Consider the following 20,549-nt stretch of genomic DNA (forward strand, 5'->3'; position numbering starts at 1 on the left):
CCTCAGATTAACTTTTTAATACATTCTTCCATAAACAAGGACTGTAGATGTTACCTCATCTACTCTGAAAGTTCATCAGGCAAGGATCTCTGGTGAATAATTAAAGCAAGCACTTATGTTTTAAGACAAAATGGTGATCCTATCCTTTAACTCTTCAATCTAAGTTGATATTGTACTGAATATTCACTTTTTTCCCCATCTACAGCATTTAGAGAAAACTTAAAACTAATCTTTTCAAACTTGCCCTCACTGTTTTTTCACCACACCCTCATTAATTGCTTGAATAATCTAGTTGTGCCTAATATTAAACGTACTTGTTTAAATAGCCTTCCTTTATTTGTCATTGTATTTAAAAATGATTTATACTTGTTTTTAATGTTCTGTCTGTTTGCACGTTTTTATGTGCATTTTTCATATTTTTTTAAGCACAATGTATTGCATCTGTTGTGTTAAATGTGTGATCAGTAAACTTAAATTTATTATTCTATTATTACTGTGATTAATCCCACTTTTATGGTGATAGACATTAACTAGTAGGCTACAGTCACTCGGGTAAGTGCAATTTTGTGGAACTTGTAATTCACTTTTCATTTACTGCTACTTTATACTTCTAATCCACTACAAACCAGAGGAAATCTTTTTATTCCACTACAATAATTTGCCAACTTTGGTTACTAATTACTTAGCGGATTCAGCGTAATAATACAAAATATAATCCAAAAATCAAGTATTTTTATAGCTTAAGATAACACTTCATTGACCAGCTGCATAAATAAATTTAATAACATACATTGAGTCATTCTGTATAGAGTGGCCTACTTTAATTTTTGGTAGGAAACTGAGTGAATTTGGATTCTAATACTTGTCAAGGCCTACTTTGACCTGAATGCAGGACTACTGCACTACAGCAATTGTAGTGTAAAAATACTCCATACTATGGTATTGTGCAAAGGACCCAAAGTGTCGATCATAAACACATTCAAATGATTAATAACTAATTGTGCAATAAAACTGGACATTGAGAAATTTGTTTACAAATTATTTATTAATCTGTAAATAAATAATGTAAAATACAAAATCATTCATTATTTGATATTTCAATTAACAACAGAAAAAGGAGTTAGAAAATAAAGGACAAGTGTAGCGTAGTTCCAATTCAAAGGAGATTTTCAGAAATGTGACATGCTTAATATAAAAATCCAAATCTATCTATCTATCTATCTATCTATCTATCTATCTATCTATCTATCTATCTATCTATCTTCAAAAGAGCATTTTCCTCCCTCATTTGCATTTCTATTTGTGAGTAGTTCACTCGTCCCACCGCTGTACTTTTATGTACAAACCCCACCCACTCAGAGGTTTCACAGACAAGCCTACAAGTTCCAGGCTGCTCTGACCACATGCCTCATTTTTCCGGGCTGCACGTGAAGGCAGCATTAATCACAATTGGTAGAGGAGCGCTGGTGTCCGTCGCTCACCGGTATTATTGTCTCCAGTGAGGACAGGACAGGACGGTATTATGAGCTGAAGATATCCCGCTGTGTTATGATGGTTTGTGAGCAGCTGAACGGGTGAGCGGCTCTCCTCGTGTTGTGGTGGTGTTAGATTAGTTTTAGCCTTTTAGTTCAGTGTTTTCTGACTTAGTGTAGGACACATTTTACCTCATTTTTAACCTCCCCGGTAGTTTTTTTTAGTTTTTCTCGGACAGTCCCGGAGTTTGTTGGCACCACAATGACTCTGGTGTGTTTGAATTTTGTGCTGGAATAGCGAGACATGTGCGGCAGATAGGCTGCGTCTCGTCACGCCCAAAAGCACCAGGGACAACTACAAGACATTTTTTACAGAGAAGACAGACAGAAGAAGAAGGAGACGCAACATGTTTGAAGCTTCAGGCATCCCTCTGCTGGTGCTGGACATTACCTGTCTTATACTCGGTGAGTAAATGGTACCCGTCTCTGTGTTAAACCAGCCTTTTAATCGGGTTTGTTTATTTATCACGAATTACAGCCTCTTAAGCAGAAATTAAAGGACTGCTGCAGCTCTGCTCCTGTAGACAGACATTATATAAAGTAGATGTTTAAGCAAATCCAGCGTGATTTGCATACACGTCATATATAAATACACATGGGAAGGCTTGAGGTTTAGGGAAGCAGGCAGGAAGATGGAAAAAAAGGCAACAAAGTCCAACCCTGTGTGTTTTATTTTTCCAAGCAAAGCTGTATTTTTAGCTCAGTGTTTGGAATGTAATCACAGCATAGAGACCTGCTGCAGGACCAATGAATGTGACTGACAATGCTGCAGTAAAAAAGATTAAATTAATGAAACTTTTGTACAGGTTTATAGCTGCCATGTTTTGTAAGAACAGAGGGGTCTGAATAAGCCAATATATTTTCCTGTGATTAATCTGCTCTCACTCCTTCTGCTTAGTCAGTGTCTTGTGGTTGGCTGCTGTGCCGCTGCATCAGTCCTCCCATTTAGTGTTGGCAGGAACAACCAAATGGGAAAATGCCATCTTTATTTCCAGTCTCATGTTTTCTGGCCAAAGTCTTGTTCATTTTTGAGTTCTTTTTCTATGTTTTGTAAGCTCCAAACGAGACATCTCTGTAAAGTCAGTGGTGGGAGAAATATTTAAGATCCTTTACTTAAAGCATCTGGAAATTTGTCTTGAAATGGTAAAAATGCATCTATGATATCAAAGTTTAGTGTCTCATTAAGCATCCACAGAAGTCTGGCTGGTCGAGTTTTGTCTGAGATCTCCTACAAAAAAGAAAGTAAAAGTAGAAATACTACAGTATAAAAATGCTTAAGTAAAAGCCATACAATTAAATATAAGTACATAAACATTAAAAGCAAAATGTACTCCAAGTATCAAAAGTAAAAGTATCCAATATGCAGAAATAAATACCCCAATATCTTATAATGTATTATATTTCATCAGTGTGTAAGCAGCATTTTACTGCTGTAGTTCTTTGAGGTGGAGCTGATTTTAACTACTTTATATCAAGTCAGTCTAAATGTTTATTGTCATATGCACAAGTTTCCCTGTACATTGAAATTCATCCACTCTGAAAGCTGTTAAACAATAAAACACACATGTAAAATGTGAAGAAAAATATGAAATATAAAAATATTAAATAAAAAACAAAACAAAAACAAGATCCATAAATATCAGGAGCGATAGAGACATAAAGAACATAAACAAAGTAATGTATCTTAATGTAACAGTATATGCTGTTTTGTTGTTTAATCTATACACATGTTACATATGTATATTAAGTTAATAGTTTTATGTAAAATCTTAATATACAAAGTAACTACAGCTCACAAATGTTGCAGAGTAAAATTAACAATCTTATACCTCAGTACAGTTCAATCAAATCAGACAAGTGAATGAAGAAGTAAAGATAATTGTTATTACACAGATGATACAAGTATGTGACAATTATTCTTGACACAAAGTCTTTGGTCCTCAGACTCTACAGTGAGATTTTGTAATCGAGGGTCATCTGCCCTGAGCAGCACAGCAGCGAGATAATCACTCCACAGAGTCCAGACACTGGTAGTTGTGGTGGTGGTGGTGGATGACTCTGCTGGGACTGATAAGACTGATGAAATGATGAATCTGCAAAGACTGGGGGGTGATGGGGAGGTGGAGGGGTGTCACATACCAGCAGCATGAATGACTGAAAGCAGAGAGGGAAACACACCAGCAGATGACGACAAAGGTGTGTTGGTGTGCTATTGGATAGAAGTAACCAGCTGATGGAACAGCTGAGAAGAGAGATTGACAGTCCCAGATAATGACAGCAAGGAAATTATGAGTGAGCATAAGCGAGAGGATAAATAGCAGGATGGTGAGAGAAATAATCTATAAGCATAAACGTGCAAAAGGATAACTTAATTGCTTGATTAAATGTACTTAATTACCTTCAAATATTGTATAAAACCTTTTTTTCTCTCAGTAAGACCCTTTTCACTTTGCATATAAGTCATATACAGCTTTGATACCTCACTAATAGTTCTTCTATTGTTAACTTATCACTAATGAATGTTATAAGTTATTTGTTAATATGATTCAATTTCGATTACGTCTTATGTCAGAGATTGAAGGAATGTCTCTGTCAGAATAACGGTTGTTGGACTTTGGACATAACAGGGACAATGACAGATATAAATCCAGGACTTTATGCCTCTATCCTCCATAAAGTCTGATGTGTTGGACTTTTATAAATATATTCAAATATTGTCAATTAACTAAACCAAACAATGCCAAAAAATCCAGGTTAGAGAGACTCATTCAAAAAATAATCCCTCTCGTACCTTTTTATTTTCTCATTATTTTGCTGTGTTTGGGACACTTCACTTTCTAAGAATGAAACTCAACAGTCAGCTCAACTGACAAATCCTACTTATTCTACTTCTAAATTAAGTTACATATAAGTACTCTTCTGTGCTCTGCACCACAGTATATATATATACATATATATATGTACTTACACATTTTATATAAATTAGAAGATTATTAGTAACTGTTGCAATATTATTTGTATACAAATTGTCAACTAAAATGCAGACACATGACACATGACTGCAGAGAAGAAAGAAAGAAAGGCTAAATAATAACAAAATATTGGATTTTATTCCACATTTTCAAATCCTCCTCTCTTTCTTGCTGTTTATGCTTTTTAGGTGGAGGACCGACTCATCCCAGTTAAAGTAGACTATGTCAGCATAGTTTTAGTTTCTGTCTGTAGCTGTCTGTAGTGTAATTTGCCCAGCAGTAGGATTAAACAGACCAAAGTCCAAACAAAGCTCTGTGACTGTTTGATAACTCATTTAGCCAAAAAGCAGTGTGTGGGGAAGTGGGGAAGAATATCTGGTATAGCATTACTTACATCAGTTTTTTTCTAATCTCATTTCCTTTTTATAATATTATGAAAAGCATCACATAACTAAAGAATGTGTAATCAAAGCGAGTCAGAGCATGCCACGTGTTTTGGTGGTGAATCCTGTACGACTCAACATGCTCTGTGTCTCCCTGAGTTTTTGCAATATTATTCTGTCGTAACTTGCAGCCTTAGGCGCTATAATTCAGTTATTGTGTAATGTTGTGCTTTTGAACAGTGTGAACATTTCCATGGAGCACCTTTGTGATGCTGACATCTCATGTTTCCTGTGACTAACTCCTAACCCTATGAGCGTTATGAAATAGCAGCAATGGCTCATTAGCCAGTTACATGAGTAATCATCACTGTATGTGACTGTGATTTGCGTTTTGATGAAATCCAGTAGGATATATAGTAATTATCTGTTTTCTTCTGTATTTTAACAGTTGGACTTCCATTTTTCATCCTTACCCCTCAACACAACCCTTTCAAACGGGGTTTCTTCTGTAATGATGAGTCCATCAGATACCCCCTCAAAGAGGACACCATCTCCTACCAGCTGCTGGGAGGAGTGATGATCCCCTTCACACTGATCGTGGTATGTCAACTATTGTGTTCTTCCATAAGTTCTCCCAACTGTGAATGAAATAACTGTTGTGATGTTATGTCATGTGTTGTCTTTTTAAATAAACAAAATAAACTCACAAAATGTGAAGGAAGGGAATATTCTTACGCTTATTTTCCTTATTAAACTGAAAAATACAAGTGACTCATTCATCCAATTCATCCATCCATTCAAGTTTCTTCTTCAAATTATTATTATTATTTTTTTTTTTTTTTTTTTACCAAACTAAGAGCAGCCTAATTCTATATTCTATAAAATATTCTGATGATATGTTGCCTGCTGTTTGTATTGAGTTAGACAGGTGGCCAACCAAGAACTTTGTGTTATTTGTTATCTTGTGTGTGACTGTTTGCTTTATTATCATCCTCTTCCGTCTCAGATCGCCTGTGGCGAGTGCCTTTCTGTTTACATGTCTCGTATCAAGAACCAGTCTTTGGGGACAAAGTATGTGGCATGTGTCTACAAAGCTGTGGGGAGCTACGTGTTTGGAGCAGCTGCGAGCCAGTCTCTGACAGACATCGCCAAGTACTCTATTGGCCGATTGCGGCCAAACTTCCTGGCTGTGTGCAAACCAGTCTGGGATCGCATCAACTGCAAAGCTGGTGGATACATCGAGAACTTCACCTGCACTGGAGACAAGTTTCTGGTAGATGAGGCCAGGTAAAATTAAACCCACAGCTGCTACATTTTAAAGAGGGAAACACACATGTGACATAGTTCATTTCCTGGGACTAAATCATGACACTAGAAGTACTGTGTAATAATTTCAAAGTCTCACTGGGAGGAGTCTGATCATTTAAGAGGGCCCGGTTATTTGAGTTACTTTAAGTACATGCAACTTATGCAGACAAGGTGATTAAATATTATAAGTCTTCATCCAGTATAGCAAAAAAATAATTCTTATTTTAAAGATTCTGTGTGAAACCTTTAGAAAACACTTGTTATTAATGACACCAGTGGCTGTTATGTGAACAGTGTCCTGTTTCTAGCTCTCAGGAGCGAGCATCATTCTCAGCCAAAACAGTGACATGACATACAGTGAATGCTGGAAAATAAATGACTGTCATATTTAGAATTTTATTTGAATCATTGGCTCACAACTAACATGACTGAGTCTGATGTGTAAAATTAGCAGAGTTACCCTCTATCCATCTCTAAATGTATATTATTTTGGTAAAATGACAGTATCGGAGCTTGATAATTTTTGTATCTTTTGCAGATTGTCCTTCTTCTCTGGACATTCATCCTTCTCCATGTACTGCATGCTGTTCCTAGTAGTAAGTACACATCCTCTTCTTCAAAACCTATTTACAGCCTAAATTTAGCTCACATATTAATGCCAGAAATGCTACAAACAATGTCTCTAAAATATAACTTTGGTATATCTGCTCTAATGCCTGTACCTGTTCTCCTAAACTAATGCATTTGGATTTATGCTTAAAAATTATTTATATTTGTTTTGCAATAAAAAGTATCCATGTTATAAACTACATACCTCTTTTCAACAAAGGTCATAGCTGTGAACACCTGTGCCGAGGTATGACCTTCTAATGTTTATTCATTGTCTCCCTCTGACCACTGTAGCTGTACATCCAAGCCAGACTGAAGTCAGAATGGGCGAGACTTCTGCGTCCCACCATCCAGTTCTTCCTAATTGCCACAGCTGTGTATGTGGGTCTATCCCGGGTATCTGACTACAAACATCACTGGAGTGATGTGCTAGCTGGACTTCTACAAGGGGGTTTAGTGGCTATTTTCACAGTAAGTCTCATTTTAAGATCTATTAGGTCTTAAGATCTATTATTATCTTATGGTCATCTTAAGATCTATCATCTACTTGTGGTAGTGTTTCACTTTTATTTTCCTCCTGAGGAGCTTTACAGGGATAGTTAGGATTATTTTAACAGAGCTTGTAAAAGGTACTTATCAGTAGTCAGTGAATTATCTAGAGGAAATGCTGGCTGGCACGCCCTAGTTTGAAGAAGTACAGATTACTACCAGCACTAAGCAATGTACTGCTGTGGACAGGGTCAGCAGCAAAATGTTTAAAAGAAAAAAGACCCACCTAAAAAAGTATATGCTATATGCTATATTTTAGGATATTCATACTTCATCTGTTAATGTCCTCACCATTTAATTAAAATTGAAACATTCAAGATATCGTTCCATATTTGGTGTTGAAACTTTGAGAACTCCACTAAAATATGAAAACAAAGTTATTTGGATCTAATTTTATGATGCTATCCATCTTCCTAATACACTTGCAGCAATAAAGTTGAATGTGTTTTACATTTGTTGCTTGTTTTTCTGCAGGTGTTCTGTGTGTCCAATTTCTTTGAACAGCCAGTGGAACCAGTAGTGTCACAGGAGGAAGAAGCCTCACATACCAGTTTACAGGAAAACCCTTCCAATGGGAACCACTATGGCAGCACTGACTGAATCTGAGGCCTAAAAGACAATACTGTATTGGGTCCAGATCCCTTAAAATGGTCATGGAGAACCTCAAACACATCACTGAACTGCAAGATATTAACTGCTGGCTGTTGCTGTGCATTTCTTCGACATCATTTGCCCCATGGATCCAACGCTGCAGGCTTTAGCTGCTGCCTTTGGTGTGGTCGGTAAACTTTAATTACAGGAAGAAAAGTGCACTACAGAAGACAGTACTTGCACTCAATATGAGATACAAAAATGCAGAAATTTCTGATGAGATTTGGGGGAAATCCAATACAGTACAGTGTATTATTTATGGAATGACAAAACAAAATACAGCATGTTGGAAAAGTTGCTTTTTTTTACAGTTTGAGCTTAATGGAAATGTGGTTTCTAGTGTATATTGGTCTGGTGTTGCCATCATGAATGAATGAAATTCCTTTTGCCCAGAATATAATGAGCGTCTGTGTGCGCACTGCAAGCAGGCTTGTAGAGAGTCTGGCACCTGTGAATAAGAAAACCTGGACTGTCCTTAAACTTATATGGAGACTGAACTCAGAAATAATATATTTCATGTTGATTTTTGCCTTAGTCAGATTGCTGCTACCTGCTGTTTTGTCCCTTCTCTGGTGTAATTTCATATATGAAAACTACAATGCATTGATTTTTATTTTGTGTGTGTGTGACAAATAAAGAATTTCATTTTGCTACTTTGTTACAAAAGAGAGAAATGATTCCTCTGTGGTCTGTCTAGTTGTATTTTGTTTCTGTTGAGTTTGAATGAGATGAATGATAGATGTAAAAATATCACCGAAAGAGGAGTGAGAGGTAGGTTGGATAGTAAAATGGCATATAGAGCAAGAACATTTGCATATCTAACTCAGTGAATAAAGGGTTTGTTTCAACTAAATCAGTGTTTGAACAATGGAAAGATGAGTTTTATTTTATTTTTGTCAAGTCTGAATGAAGACAATGAAGCTAGCTAGCTAGTTAACACTGATAATGGTTATCTAAGACACTGAGGTGATTATCAAAATGCTAAAAAAAAACCACTATAAAACAGTACTGTAAAAGTATTTCGTGTATTGTGTAAAAAAAAAGTTAAAGTAACAAACTAAAGGTTGAACATTCACTAAGTTTGTAGGCGAGGGTAGTGTTACTATAGCGTTGACAAGATGTAAATGGATGTGCAGCTCATAACACGTCACACTATATTGTGCAAAGTATTAGACATTGGTGCAGCTGCTGATTTTTCACATGGTGTGGACCCATTTGCTGCAGCAGAATACCTGATTTGTCTTTTTGCAGTGACACTGCAGCATAAGTTATGGCATCAAAGAAGAGAAACCGACAGTGTGACTAAATTGTCTCAGAAAAGCAGACCTGAAAGAAAGGTTTTCCCAAAACGCTGCTTTGGGTGTGTCATTCACTGTCTGTGTAGATGGACCATAGAAACCACAAGCATGCAAATGTACTTCCTCTTATGTCAATGCAAAACATGTTTGCGTGTGTTATCCTGGTGGTATCATGGATATGGAGATTAAGCACCAGTCAGCACAAGTAGACTGCTCTGAGTGTGAAGAGAAACCTGTTTGTCTTCACCAGTGAAAAGTTCTTAGCAGAGAAGTGCTGATCCTTGGCCGCAAAGGTCGGAGTGGGGATCTGCTTTTGAGTTTAAATCCTATTACAGTGACTGAGAGGCTAAAGACAAGTTTAACACACAGGGACAGCAATACACCAATGTCAACTTAAGTGTATCAACAAGCTGTAGTTGTTTGGTATGTCATGTTGAATATGAGTAAAAAGGAAACTTTATAAACAGTTTGCCTAATTACAGCAAACTGACACTCAACTTTAGCTGTACGTTTAGCCTAAAGGGTCGGTGCAAAACCACTTATGTATGTAGCCTTTTATCAGGTCTATTGTTACTGTTCTTCACTCATATGCATGTAGGTGCACTTCATAAATCCTCTTACAGTGACTGAGTGGCTAAAGAGAAGTTTAACACACAGGGACGATAAACCACAGTCAACAGTCAACAATGTCAACTTATTAGTATATCAACAAGCTGCAGCTGAACAAACAGGAGCAGATTTATGAACTTGACTTCTGAAAGATATCATATTAGAATTATCATAATTACAAGTTTCCAAAGTATATATAGCAGTCATGTCAACCTCCAAGTCCTAAGTATGACTGGGAAACCCTGCTTTCTCAAACAGTTCTTAAAGATGTTTACCCTTTCATTCAACAGGCTTCTTCAGTTGTAATGGACTAGTGGGAAGTTTCAGGTATTTAAGCTCTGCGCAGTCATTACCATCTTGAGAGGTATGTGCCTCAAGTACCCACCCCGCCATCAAGTGAAACGTTAGGGTTCACGTCCATGTTATCAAGTAGGTAAACAAGTCCAGTTGCCTATGACATACACAGAGTGTGGAGCAATAAAAGTAACAAGAATAAAATACCTAACAGTTAGCTCAGAGTAATTCAATTAAACTGTGAACTTGTTATCAGAACATTTCTGCTTATGAGGTTGTGAATACCATAAAAGGGGGCGTTCATGTGAAATCTCATGAAAATGGTAAATGCAACCCCATTTGAAGGCAGCATCAGATTCAAAAAACATTTAGCTGGAGAGCTAACTGGCTTGCAGAATTTACGGTATGTTATTTTATAGAAAATGTGTATATTAGATTAGATAAGACTGGCCTGTATTGTCTTCCTTAGGAGAAATTTTAGTACTGCATGATGCCCTAAATCCAAGTGTTGCACAACTGCCCTACCTAAAGTAATTCCACAAAAGTCCTATACAAAATTACTGCACAATTGCTGTGCATATATTTAACAAATGCCCTACACAAGGTTACATCCCAGCAAATGTCCTACATCAAAATTATTGCACAAATGCCCTACACCAAAATATCGAGAAGTAGATGCCTTAACGCCCAGCCCTAGTACAAGGTAGATTTGTTTATCATTTCACAACACAGTGTTGCGTAAGTCTATTAAGTTGCAGATCCTGTTTTGCCACTAAAATGTAAAAATTATTTATAGAAGATTGGTTGAATAAGTAAAAAGTCAAAGAAATAAAAATTAAACAAACTATTCTGCTATATATCAAAATGATCAAAATTGCCTCTCTTAGTATAACTCAGACTAACCTGATCCTATTTCAGTTGCCTTGCTTCACCCTGAAACTGTGATCTTTCCCCATTTCAATTCCTGTTAAAGACTTAGTTTAATCTCAACTGCCAATAATGCCACGCTACATACCTCACAGTGTAATTTTTTAGGAATGTCTTGTTATGAATTTAGGAAATTCCCTCAGAGAAACTCACCATTGTCTCTCTATTGACTAAACTCTGTTGAACCTATTGAGCAAATTTGATTTGGAGGACAAACCGCACCAGTGTTAAAACTATCGAGGGAATAATATGAATAGGTGTTTTATATAGATTATATTGCAAGTGCTTTAATTCAAAACTATGCGTGTGATGCATTAAGAGAAGCAAGTAGGGATGTAGAAAAATGCAGTTTAAAAAGCTCAATTTCTTGGGGAGGTTGCAAAAAAAAAAAAAAAAAGATCCAGTAAATATGCCTTATGAATTGTTCTGCCAAAACAAAGGGAATTTTAAGACTAGTGTGAATATTACAAATATTTCATGGATACTGTGTTGTGACTTAAAGTCTGTTTGGCCATTGACACACTGCTCATCTTCCAGTATCATCACTTCTGCTTCCCCCACGTCTAAAATTTGACCGATCATGCTTGTCTGTTCCTCCACAGAGCTCTCTCTTGTTGTCACGCTGACCTCCACAATAGTCCTTATTGAAAGCAGCTCCATTCACTCTCACATGTCACATGTCTTACTTTATCTCGCCAGACAGTGATGGCACTGCAGAAACAAGCGACTCAGAATGCAGTGTGCATTGACAGCTTTTAAAGAATTAAATCCCCCCTCACACTACACTCACTTCTGTGCCTTATACACAATTTATATATAGATATATAATAGAGATATTACATACTCAGATAACCTCTTACTAAGATCTTTTTGGCTCCTATGAAACAATAAGCAAGCTGTGAAGAGAAACTAATAACAAGGGGATTCAATTAACAGTATCAATGTAAACAAATAAAGAATGAGAAAATAATGGATGCAAATGGAGCCGTAAGTGGTCTTGCATGAGCTCCACCTATGCAAGAGTTTAAAGTTTCAGATGTTCCTGTTTGGCTGGGAAGAGATGAACAAACAGAGAAGTAGAAAAGAGAAATAGACAACAGAGAAGAAGGGAAAATAACAACAATAACAATGGGAAATTAGGTGTGAGTAGTAGGGTGGACAGCGTGATTTAGGATGTGAGGATCATGTTTTGTGTGGGAAAAAAAATAGTAAACTGTTGATTTATTCTGGTTTTATTAGATGGTTTTGTTGAATACTTGATTCTGATTGGTCAATTGCAGTATTCTAAGGTCTGTTATTTCTTTATAGCAGACCGTTCCTCTGTATTACAGGGTCAAATGTGTAGTCTGGCACCAGTAACTGTCAGTCTGCTTTGAGGCATCTGTGGCCCTCTGCTGGACAAAGGCTGCGTAAAATGTTAAATTATCTACAGCAGTTGTTCCCAACCAGGAATTGTGTAAAATGAGAGATTTGGATGAATTTTGAGCAAATAATTTCCTGTGAATATTGATCAGAAATTATTTTTCTCATATTTCTAGGAACTTTTTTATGCAATAAATCTTGTGTTTTGTTTTGTTTTTTACCATTTCAGTGTTTTCTTCTCCCTGTAAGTTTGCCATTGTTCTGTTAGATCTTTGGATGTTTGAACTGAATACATTTTCAATGAAAGATGATGTTGTTTAGCAAAGTGAAGACTGTGAATATTGCTTGTGTTCAGATCCTAACCGCGCCCTTACCTTGTGAGATTTATGGCTTAATTAAAAAAAAAAATATTTTCACTTTTTTACAGCTCCTAGAGAACATGGTAATGAAGAAAAGACACAAGACTCACTCCATATAAAATGTACAAGACACATAAATATGCCTTGTTATAGGATGTAGTATAAACTTGACAGGTCAGACTTCAGCCACAAAGCTATTAATATTTTCACTTTTAAAGTCAGTGTGGGGTGCATGGTTTACATATATATATATGCAGCAGTGTTGTAATCTACCTGAAGACATTTGACTCTTCCACTCTAATGGAACATTACAAACTTTAACTCAGATGTTATTTCAGTTTTACTAAGAAAAATTAAAACCCATGCATCCTGTCAACAAATCCTTGCCAATACACAGCCCCACTCACAAGAAGACAGGACAAAATGGATTTGGAGTGTGACAATGTCACTGAATTTATTACCATAGTATCAAACATTTCACCCCATCAGTTGAGAAACTGGACTTACAGTTCACTCAGTACATCCTCTGAAAACAGTGAGGAGCAAAACAGACACTTTTCAGTCAAACTCATTTGCCCACTTAAATATAATGCTCTTATGAACAACTGGTTACAGCACAGTAAACAGAATCCATGACTGTTATGTGTATTGTTATGCATTTCCTTATTTTTGTTACACTGCAATAAATACTCAGGCATAAACCCAGAAACACATTTGATGTGTCTGAAGAAAAGTACTGTTTGTTTTTCTAACACAGATCATCTCTCTTCTGCCAGTGGTGACATCTGCTCAGAGGGCTCCGGCCTAAACACTAAACTCACTGTAGTGAAGCGCACAATCAGAAGAATTTTACAGCACAGTAGGGTTGTAAAATTTTATTTGGAGAAATCTGTACATGGAGGTTTTGGCCTTCAGTGTGTTCACATATATAAGCAGAATGGGGACACAGACAGGTGGCTCACTGAAGATCAAGACAAGTGCTATCCATTACTCAAAACTGGACAGGAAGTTCAGTACAATCTGCTTCAGTTTAGCATCTGATGCCTCTGAGATCTTGCCGTCAGCCCTGAAAAAAAGAAACAGGCAAAATCAGATTAATACCCATGTTAACTTGCAGTCAATGGGGAAAATAGTTCAGTCATGTCATGGCTAGGAAAGGTGTCTCACTTGATTGCAGCGAGCAGGTCCTGGTGCTGGCTGAGGATGTGCTGCAGGAAAGCCTTCTCGAACTTTGTGATCTTGCTGGGCTCCATCTTGTCCAAGTGACCTCTGACACCAGCGTAGATGACGGTGACCTGCTCCTCAATGGCCATGGGGGCTGAAGAAGAACAAGGAGCACAGAGTTCAGTTGTCCAATTTAGCACTTTTAAGACTTACAAGACCAGTTTAGCATTACAATAATACTTCTTGGGGAAACAAATTAAATAAAGGAGTTGACACTCACAGTACTGTCCCTGCTTGAGCAATTCAGTAAGCCTGACACCCCTGTTCAGGAGCTGCTGGGTGGCAGCATCCAGGTCAGAGCCGAACTGGGCGAAGGCAGCCACCTCACGGTACTGGGCCAGCTCCAGCTTCATGGTACCGGCCACCTATAAGGGGGAAATTAAGACATTTAAAATGCTGGAGTGTGTCCAGAATGATTTTTTGAGTTTAAACAGGGTCTCTCCAAGTTTAATTAAAGACAATTATGACTGCAATCTCAAATCTATTTCATGTCAATACTGCCAAAAAGTACCTAGCAAGTTTGCATGAGTAATCATACTCAAGACAGTTTAAGGCCTGATATTCAGATGACTGGATTTTAGACTTTTTAATGACCTGCAGAAACTGTGCAATGTATGTGAGTGGTGCCTAAATCTAACAACAAAACCCCAGATGTTACCTGCTTCATGGCTCTGGTCTGGGCAGCAGAGCCTACTCTGGACACAGACAGACCCACGTTGATGGCTGGGCGGATACCCTTGTAGAACAGCTCAGTCTCCAAGAAGATCTACAGCAAACACATGAAGATATTACAGCAATTTAAAGTTGAATGTTTAATATATGGACATAAGCCCAAAGGTATGAAGACCGAGACCATTTTGGACCAACCTGTCCGTCTGTGATGGAGATGACGTTGGTGGGGATGTAGGCAGACACGTCACCGGCCTGGGTCTCAATGACAGGCAGGGCAGTGAGAGAGCCACCACCGAAGTTGTCGTTCATTTTAGCTGCTCTCTCAAGCAGACGGGAGTGCAGGTAGAACACATCACCGGGGTAAGCTTCACGACCAGGGGGACGACGCAGCAGCAGGGACATCTGACGGTAGGCCACAGCCTGAGGGGAGGAGAAATTATTTTATTACCATGGTTAGTTATGAATATTCTCTGTGTAAATCATGCTTTATAAATAAAACTCTGGACTACTGCCACATTATTATTATTAATATTTATGTACCTGCTTGGACAGATCGTCATAGATGATCAGGGCGTGCTTGCCATTGTCTCTGAAGTATTCTCCCATGGAGCAGCCAGAGTATGGGGCCAGGTACTGCAGGGGAGCAGCATCAGAGGCGGTGGCAGAGACCACAATGGTGTACTTCATGGCATCAGCGTCAGTCAACCTCTTCACCAGCTGAGCCACAGTGGACCTCTTCTGTCCGATGGCGACGTAGATACAGTACAGCTTCTTCTTCTCATCAGTTCCCTCGTTGAAGCGCTTCTGGTTGATGATTGTGTCGATGGCAATGGCGGTTTTGCTGGAGAATGACAATTAGGTGTTATTTAGTGTCCTAAACATGTTTAAAAATCACACCTGAGTTTTAGTTTCCGGTAAATTATGAAGTGGCCATTGTTTATGTCAAGGTATTTACCCGGTCTGCCTGTCACCAATGATCAGCTCACGCTGGCCTCTGCCAATGGGCACCAGGCTGTCCACAGCCTTGATTCCAGTCTGCATGGGCTCCCTCACAGAGATACGGGGAATGATGCCAGGGGCCTTCAGACCCACACGCCTACGGGTACTGGAGCCCAGGGGACCCTGAAAAAGATGAACAACACTTCTTAAAGATGGCCTAACAGCTCAAGAATGTGAAAAGTGTGCCAATAAAGCGTAACACGGCATTTCAATTTTGATCACAGCAGTAACTAGAATTGTATGTATTTTCAGGGTCAAGACAATTATTTACATCAGCTAATAAAGAAATAAAGAAGTGCAAGATTTGGCCGTACATCAGGTTCTGCAGATAGTACCCGACTTTACTACAGAGCTCTTTCGAGTCCCAAAGCTATGAAACAAGCTGCCTAAAGAAACCAGTGATTTCTTTTAAGTTTTTTAAATTTTCATTAACTACCCTTTCCTTGTTTAGTGATGATCTTACTTACTGTTCTTTTTCTTTTGTAACATGCTTTTAGAGAAGTCATTTATTAAGAGATTATTATTAAAACTAGCATTTATTTTAAGAAGACACTAGTTTAAACAATATGCAGTTAAGTTTCATCTATAGTCAGTTAATTTTCTACATGAACATAAATTATCATGGCTCAAGTTACCTTTCCATCGATGGCGTTACCCAAAGCATCCACAACACGGCCAAGCAGCTCCTCACCAACAGGGACGTCCACAATGGCACCAGTCCTCTTCACGATGTCACCCTCCTTAATCAGCTTGTCATTACCGAACACCACAACACCAACATTGTCGGGCTCCAAGTTCAGAGACATGCCCTGGAAGAGGGGGAAAAAAAAGAATTCAAGCCAATTAGCAGAGCGATTTTGGAGCATTTCACTGTTCAGTGTAGGAAAAAACTGAAAACAAAATGTTCTTCCAGTTTTGATGATTCAAGATGGCAAGTGACCAACTCCTGTATAATATAAATCAGTGTTTGGCCTGGAAACAAGAGTTGTGTTTTATAGTATTCTCTCTACATACTTTCAGTCCAGAGGAGAATTCCACCATCTCTTCTGCCTGGACGTTCCTCAGCCCATACACTCTGGCAATACCGTCACCAATGGACAGCACACGTCCTGTCTCCTCCAGGTCTGCAGAGGTGTCGGCTCCCATGATCTTCTCCTCCAAGATTGAGGACACCTCAGCTGTGCCTGCAAAAGAGAAGACATGCATGTTATAGAATGTTGTTTAGCCACACTTACCGATACGACATTCGTTAATTCATGTTCATTTTAAATTATGCAAAAAATGTTGGACTGTGACAGATTTAACAATAAAACAAAGTCAAACTGATGTTTACATCCACAACTTGATATTAAATTGATAGTTTGGATTATTTGACATGGGGTATGAGATAATTATCCATAGGCCTGGCAGCACAGCCACAATTTGATGAAGCAGAGCAAAGAGCATGGAATCTAAGTAGTGTACTGCTGTGGACAGGTCAGCAGCAAAAGGTATTTTAGCCACTTAAGATACATCGTAAAAAAAAAAAAAAAAAACCCACTGAACAGGGGAGCTGCTGGTCTTCCACTGCCTCAATCCGTTAGTTATTGTGCGACTTTGGCATTTACAAACATAGCTTGTTTGTGTTATTGTGTGTCTCCAGAGAATCAGAACTAACAGATCGAGGCAGCGGCAGAGAGAAAAGGCCATCTGATAACTAAGTAAAGTGGAGAAAATACTGTAAACATAGCATACTACTGATATTGGTGGGTAATTTTTAGGTTGACCTTTCTTTAAGTGGCTAAAATACCCTTTGTTGCTGACCCTGTCCACAGCAGTACATTGTTTAGGTTCCACGGCAGTATTCCTCTTGCTTGTCCAAACTGGGGCATGCCGACCTGCATCTACTGTAGCACCTCATACAACACTCTGCCTTTTAAGATAGATTACATTTAGGATTTTGTTTTCCAATGCTGTGATATGTTCAATTTAGTCTTTTCCTGGGCTCAAATAATTTAAACACAATTTCCTGAACATAGGTGGTCACTAGTCACATTAGTAAGAAAGTTTCTTAAAGATCACCCATTCACTAATAGCTAAAATTAAATATTGTAAGTGATAACAAAAAGGTGCACAGACCTTAATTATATTTTTAACATATTGTGACATTGCTGTGAGTTTGACAGTGCTATTCTCTTCCATACAAGAGGTTATTTGGATTTTAGAACAAAGCGTACCTTTCTACCATTAGTGTATTTTTTCCCCCCAGGTAAGTGACATATTTAGAAGTCTTTGAAACATGTATATATAAATACTGAGTTTGACCACTGACTTTCGACAAATATGTAAACCTGTAGAATTTACTTCTGTAAATTTAACCCAGCAAATGCAAAGACAAGCTCTGCAAACATAATATAACCAATGACCTTCAGCAATCACCTTTGGGTGCAGACCCATAGTGTGGAGGACAAGGTTTCTATCATGTTTTTGACTTTCTCACCTGTCTTCTGCAGCCATGGTCTGTGTGTGTGGAGGTGGTTGACCCCAACGCAGGCAGCCGGTACAGCCTTGGACACCTGATTTAATAACAGATGGGATTTGATTAAACATTGATAGTCAATAAAAGTTCACTCAACATGTTGCAGCGAATCAACAATGTGCACTTTAAAAAGCTGATCTAGTGTAACGCCGTGCAGCGGAGACGACATGCGCTGTCAGGCTTTCTGACCTTCAAAGCGTGGCTGAATGAGCCGTTAGCTGCCAGCTAGCATTATTCCGCGAGCTAACTTTAGCCGTGCCTGCTGCAAGACGACGTTTACAAGGGCAACTTCAACAAACGTTTTATTCACCTACTTAAAGTTTATTACCACGATTCATTATTCAGAATGGATTGGTAGCATTAAATGCCCCATTGATAAGTCGATGACAAGTCAGCTAGCGGCCTGCGGTACTAACATTACCCTTCACGCCCACAAGGTTCACACAGACATTGAATAAACTTGCTGCAGCATCGCCATCAGATGCAGATTGTTTAGTTAAAATACTTACAAATCCAGCCCTCCTGGGCAAGGTCCTGGCCAAAGCTGCAGCAACTCTCACGGATAACATTTTGTCGGGTTGCTAATGACCTGTCCTCCACCACTAGCGGCTTCGACCTGCCTGTAAGTGAGAATGTAATGGCTGAATGAACTCTTCTTCTATTTATGTGACACTGAAGTCAAGTTTCCTGCTGTACTGCTCAACGCTACCCCCTGTCGGCACGGAGAGGATACTGACCGCAACAGTCGCAATATATATATATATATATGTGTGTGTGTGTGTGTGTGTGTGTGTGTGTGTGTGTGTGTGTGTGTGTGTGTGTGTGTGTGTATCCATAACATCACGGCAAAATAAATGATAGAAAACACTACATAAATCCATAACAAGATATTCACCACTAGTAAATAGAGTAAATATGAATAAAGGAAGACAGATTCAGAATAAAATAAATAAATAGTCTGTTTACAGACTTAAATGTCAACATCAAGTTAGAGGATTCAAGAGCCTACATCACAACATCATGATTCAAGCTTGGTTACAATCCTCATATTGTGGTTAAAGCTGTGACGGTCCAGAGTTGACTGTTTGACATATTATTATATTTCCCCTTTAGCTCTACTCTATACTAAAAACTTGACTAAAGACTGACTTTATTTTATTTTACTATGTATATGCATGTAAATGGGAGGACAAAATATAAAAAGCACATCTGAAGTGGTAGCAGCAGAAACTGAAAATTGCTAATCTATTTATAATCTCTGATCACAGCAGATATGTTGTATTGGATTGCATTACATTCAGGGGAATAGTAGAGGACAAACCCAATTAAACTCCACCTCTTTCAAATGAGGCTGAAAGTTTACTCAGGTACAGCTCAACTGTTTTAATCAATGAGAGGAAACACAATTTACCTACTTCTGTGTTTACCTCGACGTCCCTGAATACATTGTCCAGGTGCACCTAACAAAGTGTCCAGTTAGTGTACTGCAGCTGGTACATATAAGGCTGATTTTGATTAAATTATCTATATCTTATATTTAATATATTAGTTTATATACTACAGGTTAGCTGGTGAATTTCTCCCTCGGAATCTGTCTTATTGATATAATATATATAGCATAATAATTTATTTTAATTATATTTCATATTCTTAATCTGAAACTGGAAAGTAACTAAATTATATATGTCAGAATTAAATGTTTAAACCTGTTATGTTGTCTTCCACCATATAGCCAATACAGTCACTTTGGGTGGAGAGGGAAACATATTCTCCTCGCATAGGCATCAGTCAGGTTAACAGAGGGGATATGAAAGGGAAATGTTGTATATGATCAAGTTTAGTCATCAAGTTTATCTCAGCCTGGGCATAATACTAAAAAAATTAGTTGATTTTATAGATAGGTCAATTGCCAGAAAATTAATATGCAACCTGTTTGATAATTGATTAATTAAGATATTTTTAAAAGAAAATATGCAAATCTTTCTCTGATTCCAGACTCCCACATTTGAGGATTTGCTGCATTTCTCTATTTAACTGTAAATTTAACAGATTTTGGTTTTAGACTGTATTTTGACACAAAATTGTAATAGACATTTTTCATAATTCTATGACATGAACTATACATGATTTATTGAAAAAGAAAATAGCAGATTAAATGATATTTTAATAACTCTTGACTTTTTAGAACAGAACAGAGTACTCCAACTTTATATAAGTACAATATGGAATATCATTAATGTGGAAAAAAAAGAAAAGAAAAGAAAGTTAGGGTGCCCATCTATA

General features: G+C 37.9%; 2 protein-coding genes across 2 annotated transcripts; one reads left to right on the forward strand and one right to left on the reverse strand.

The window, feature by feature from the left end:
- The first annotated feature begins 1,422 nt into the window (after positions 1 to 1,422).
- On the forward strand, positions 1,423 to 8,678 carry LOC146320414 (phospholipid phosphatase 1-like). Its single transcript, XM_084728659.1, has 6 exons — positions 1,423 to 1,937; positions 5,336 to 5,487; positions 5,894 to 6,174; positions 6,734 to 6,791; positions 7,099 to 7,275; positions 7,828 to 8,678. Exons 1-6 carry the CDS (start codon positions 1,880 to 1,882, stop codon positions 7,951 to 7,953), a joined length of 852 nt encoding a protein of 283 aa, XP_084584785.1. The 5' UTR covers positions 1,423 to 1,879; the 3' UTR covers positions 7,954 to 8,678.
- A 5,035-nt stretch (positions 8,679 to 13,713) lies between these two features.
- Positions 13,714 to 18,932, reverse strand: LOC146320415 (ATP synthase F(1) complex subunit alpha, mitochondrial-like). Its single transcript, XM_084728646.1, has 11 exons — positions 18,776 to 18,932; positions 18,228 to 18,303; positions 16,763 to 16,932; positions 16,384 to 16,557; positions 15,705 to 15,871; positions 15,290 to 15,590; positions 14,945 to 15,169; positions 14,736 to 14,843; positions 14,298 to 14,442; positions 14,021 to 14,171; positions 13,714 to 13,919 (listed from the first exon to the last, which is right to left on the reverse strand). Exons 1-11 carry the CDS (start codon positions 18,833 to 18,835, stop codon positions 13,841 to 13,843), a joined length of 1,656 nt encoding a protein of 551 aa, XP_084584772.1. The 5' UTR covers positions 18,836 to 18,932; the 3' UTR covers positions 13,714 to 13,840.
- Positions 18,933 to 20,549: the final 1,617 nt, after the last annotated feature.

The sequence above is a fragment of the Lutjanus erythropterus genome, chromosome 10 (genome assembly GCF_056507025.1).
Source record: "Lutjanus erythropterus isolate fLutEry1 chromosome 10, fLutEry1.hap2, whole genome shotgun sequence".
NCBI lineage: Eukaryota > Metazoa > Chordata > Actinopteri > Lutjaniformes > Lutjanidae > Lutjanus > Lutjanus erythropterus.

Excerpts from the sequence above, each read along its gene's own strand:
- LOC146320414 (XM_084728659.1), top strand. The coding sequence starts at position 1,880 with ATGTTTGAAGCTTCAGGCATCCCTCTGCTGGTGCTGGACATTACCTGT. Across the intron at positions 1,938-5,335 it reads CATTACCTGTCTTATACTCG|TTGGACTTCCATTTTTCATC; the intron begins GTGAGTAAATGG and ends GTATTTTAACAG. Across the intron at positions 6,175-6,733 it reads TTTCTGGTAGATGAGGCCAG|ATTGTCCTTCTTCTCTGGAC; the intron begins GTAAAATTAAAC and ends TATCTTTTGCAG.
- LOC146320415 (XM_084728646.1), bottom strand. The coding sequence starts at position 18,835 with ATGTTATCCGTGAGAGTTGCTGCAGCTTTGGCCAGGACCTTGCCCAGG. Across the intron at positions 16,558-16,762 it reads AATTCTCCTCTGGACTGAAA|GGCATGTCTCTGAACTTGGA; the intron begins GTATGTAGAGAG and ends CCCCTCTTCCAG. Across the intron at positions 13,920-14,020 it reads GACCTGCTCGCTGCAATCAA|GGCTGACGGCAAGATCTCAG; the intron begins GTGAGACACCTT and ends TCTTTTTTTCAG.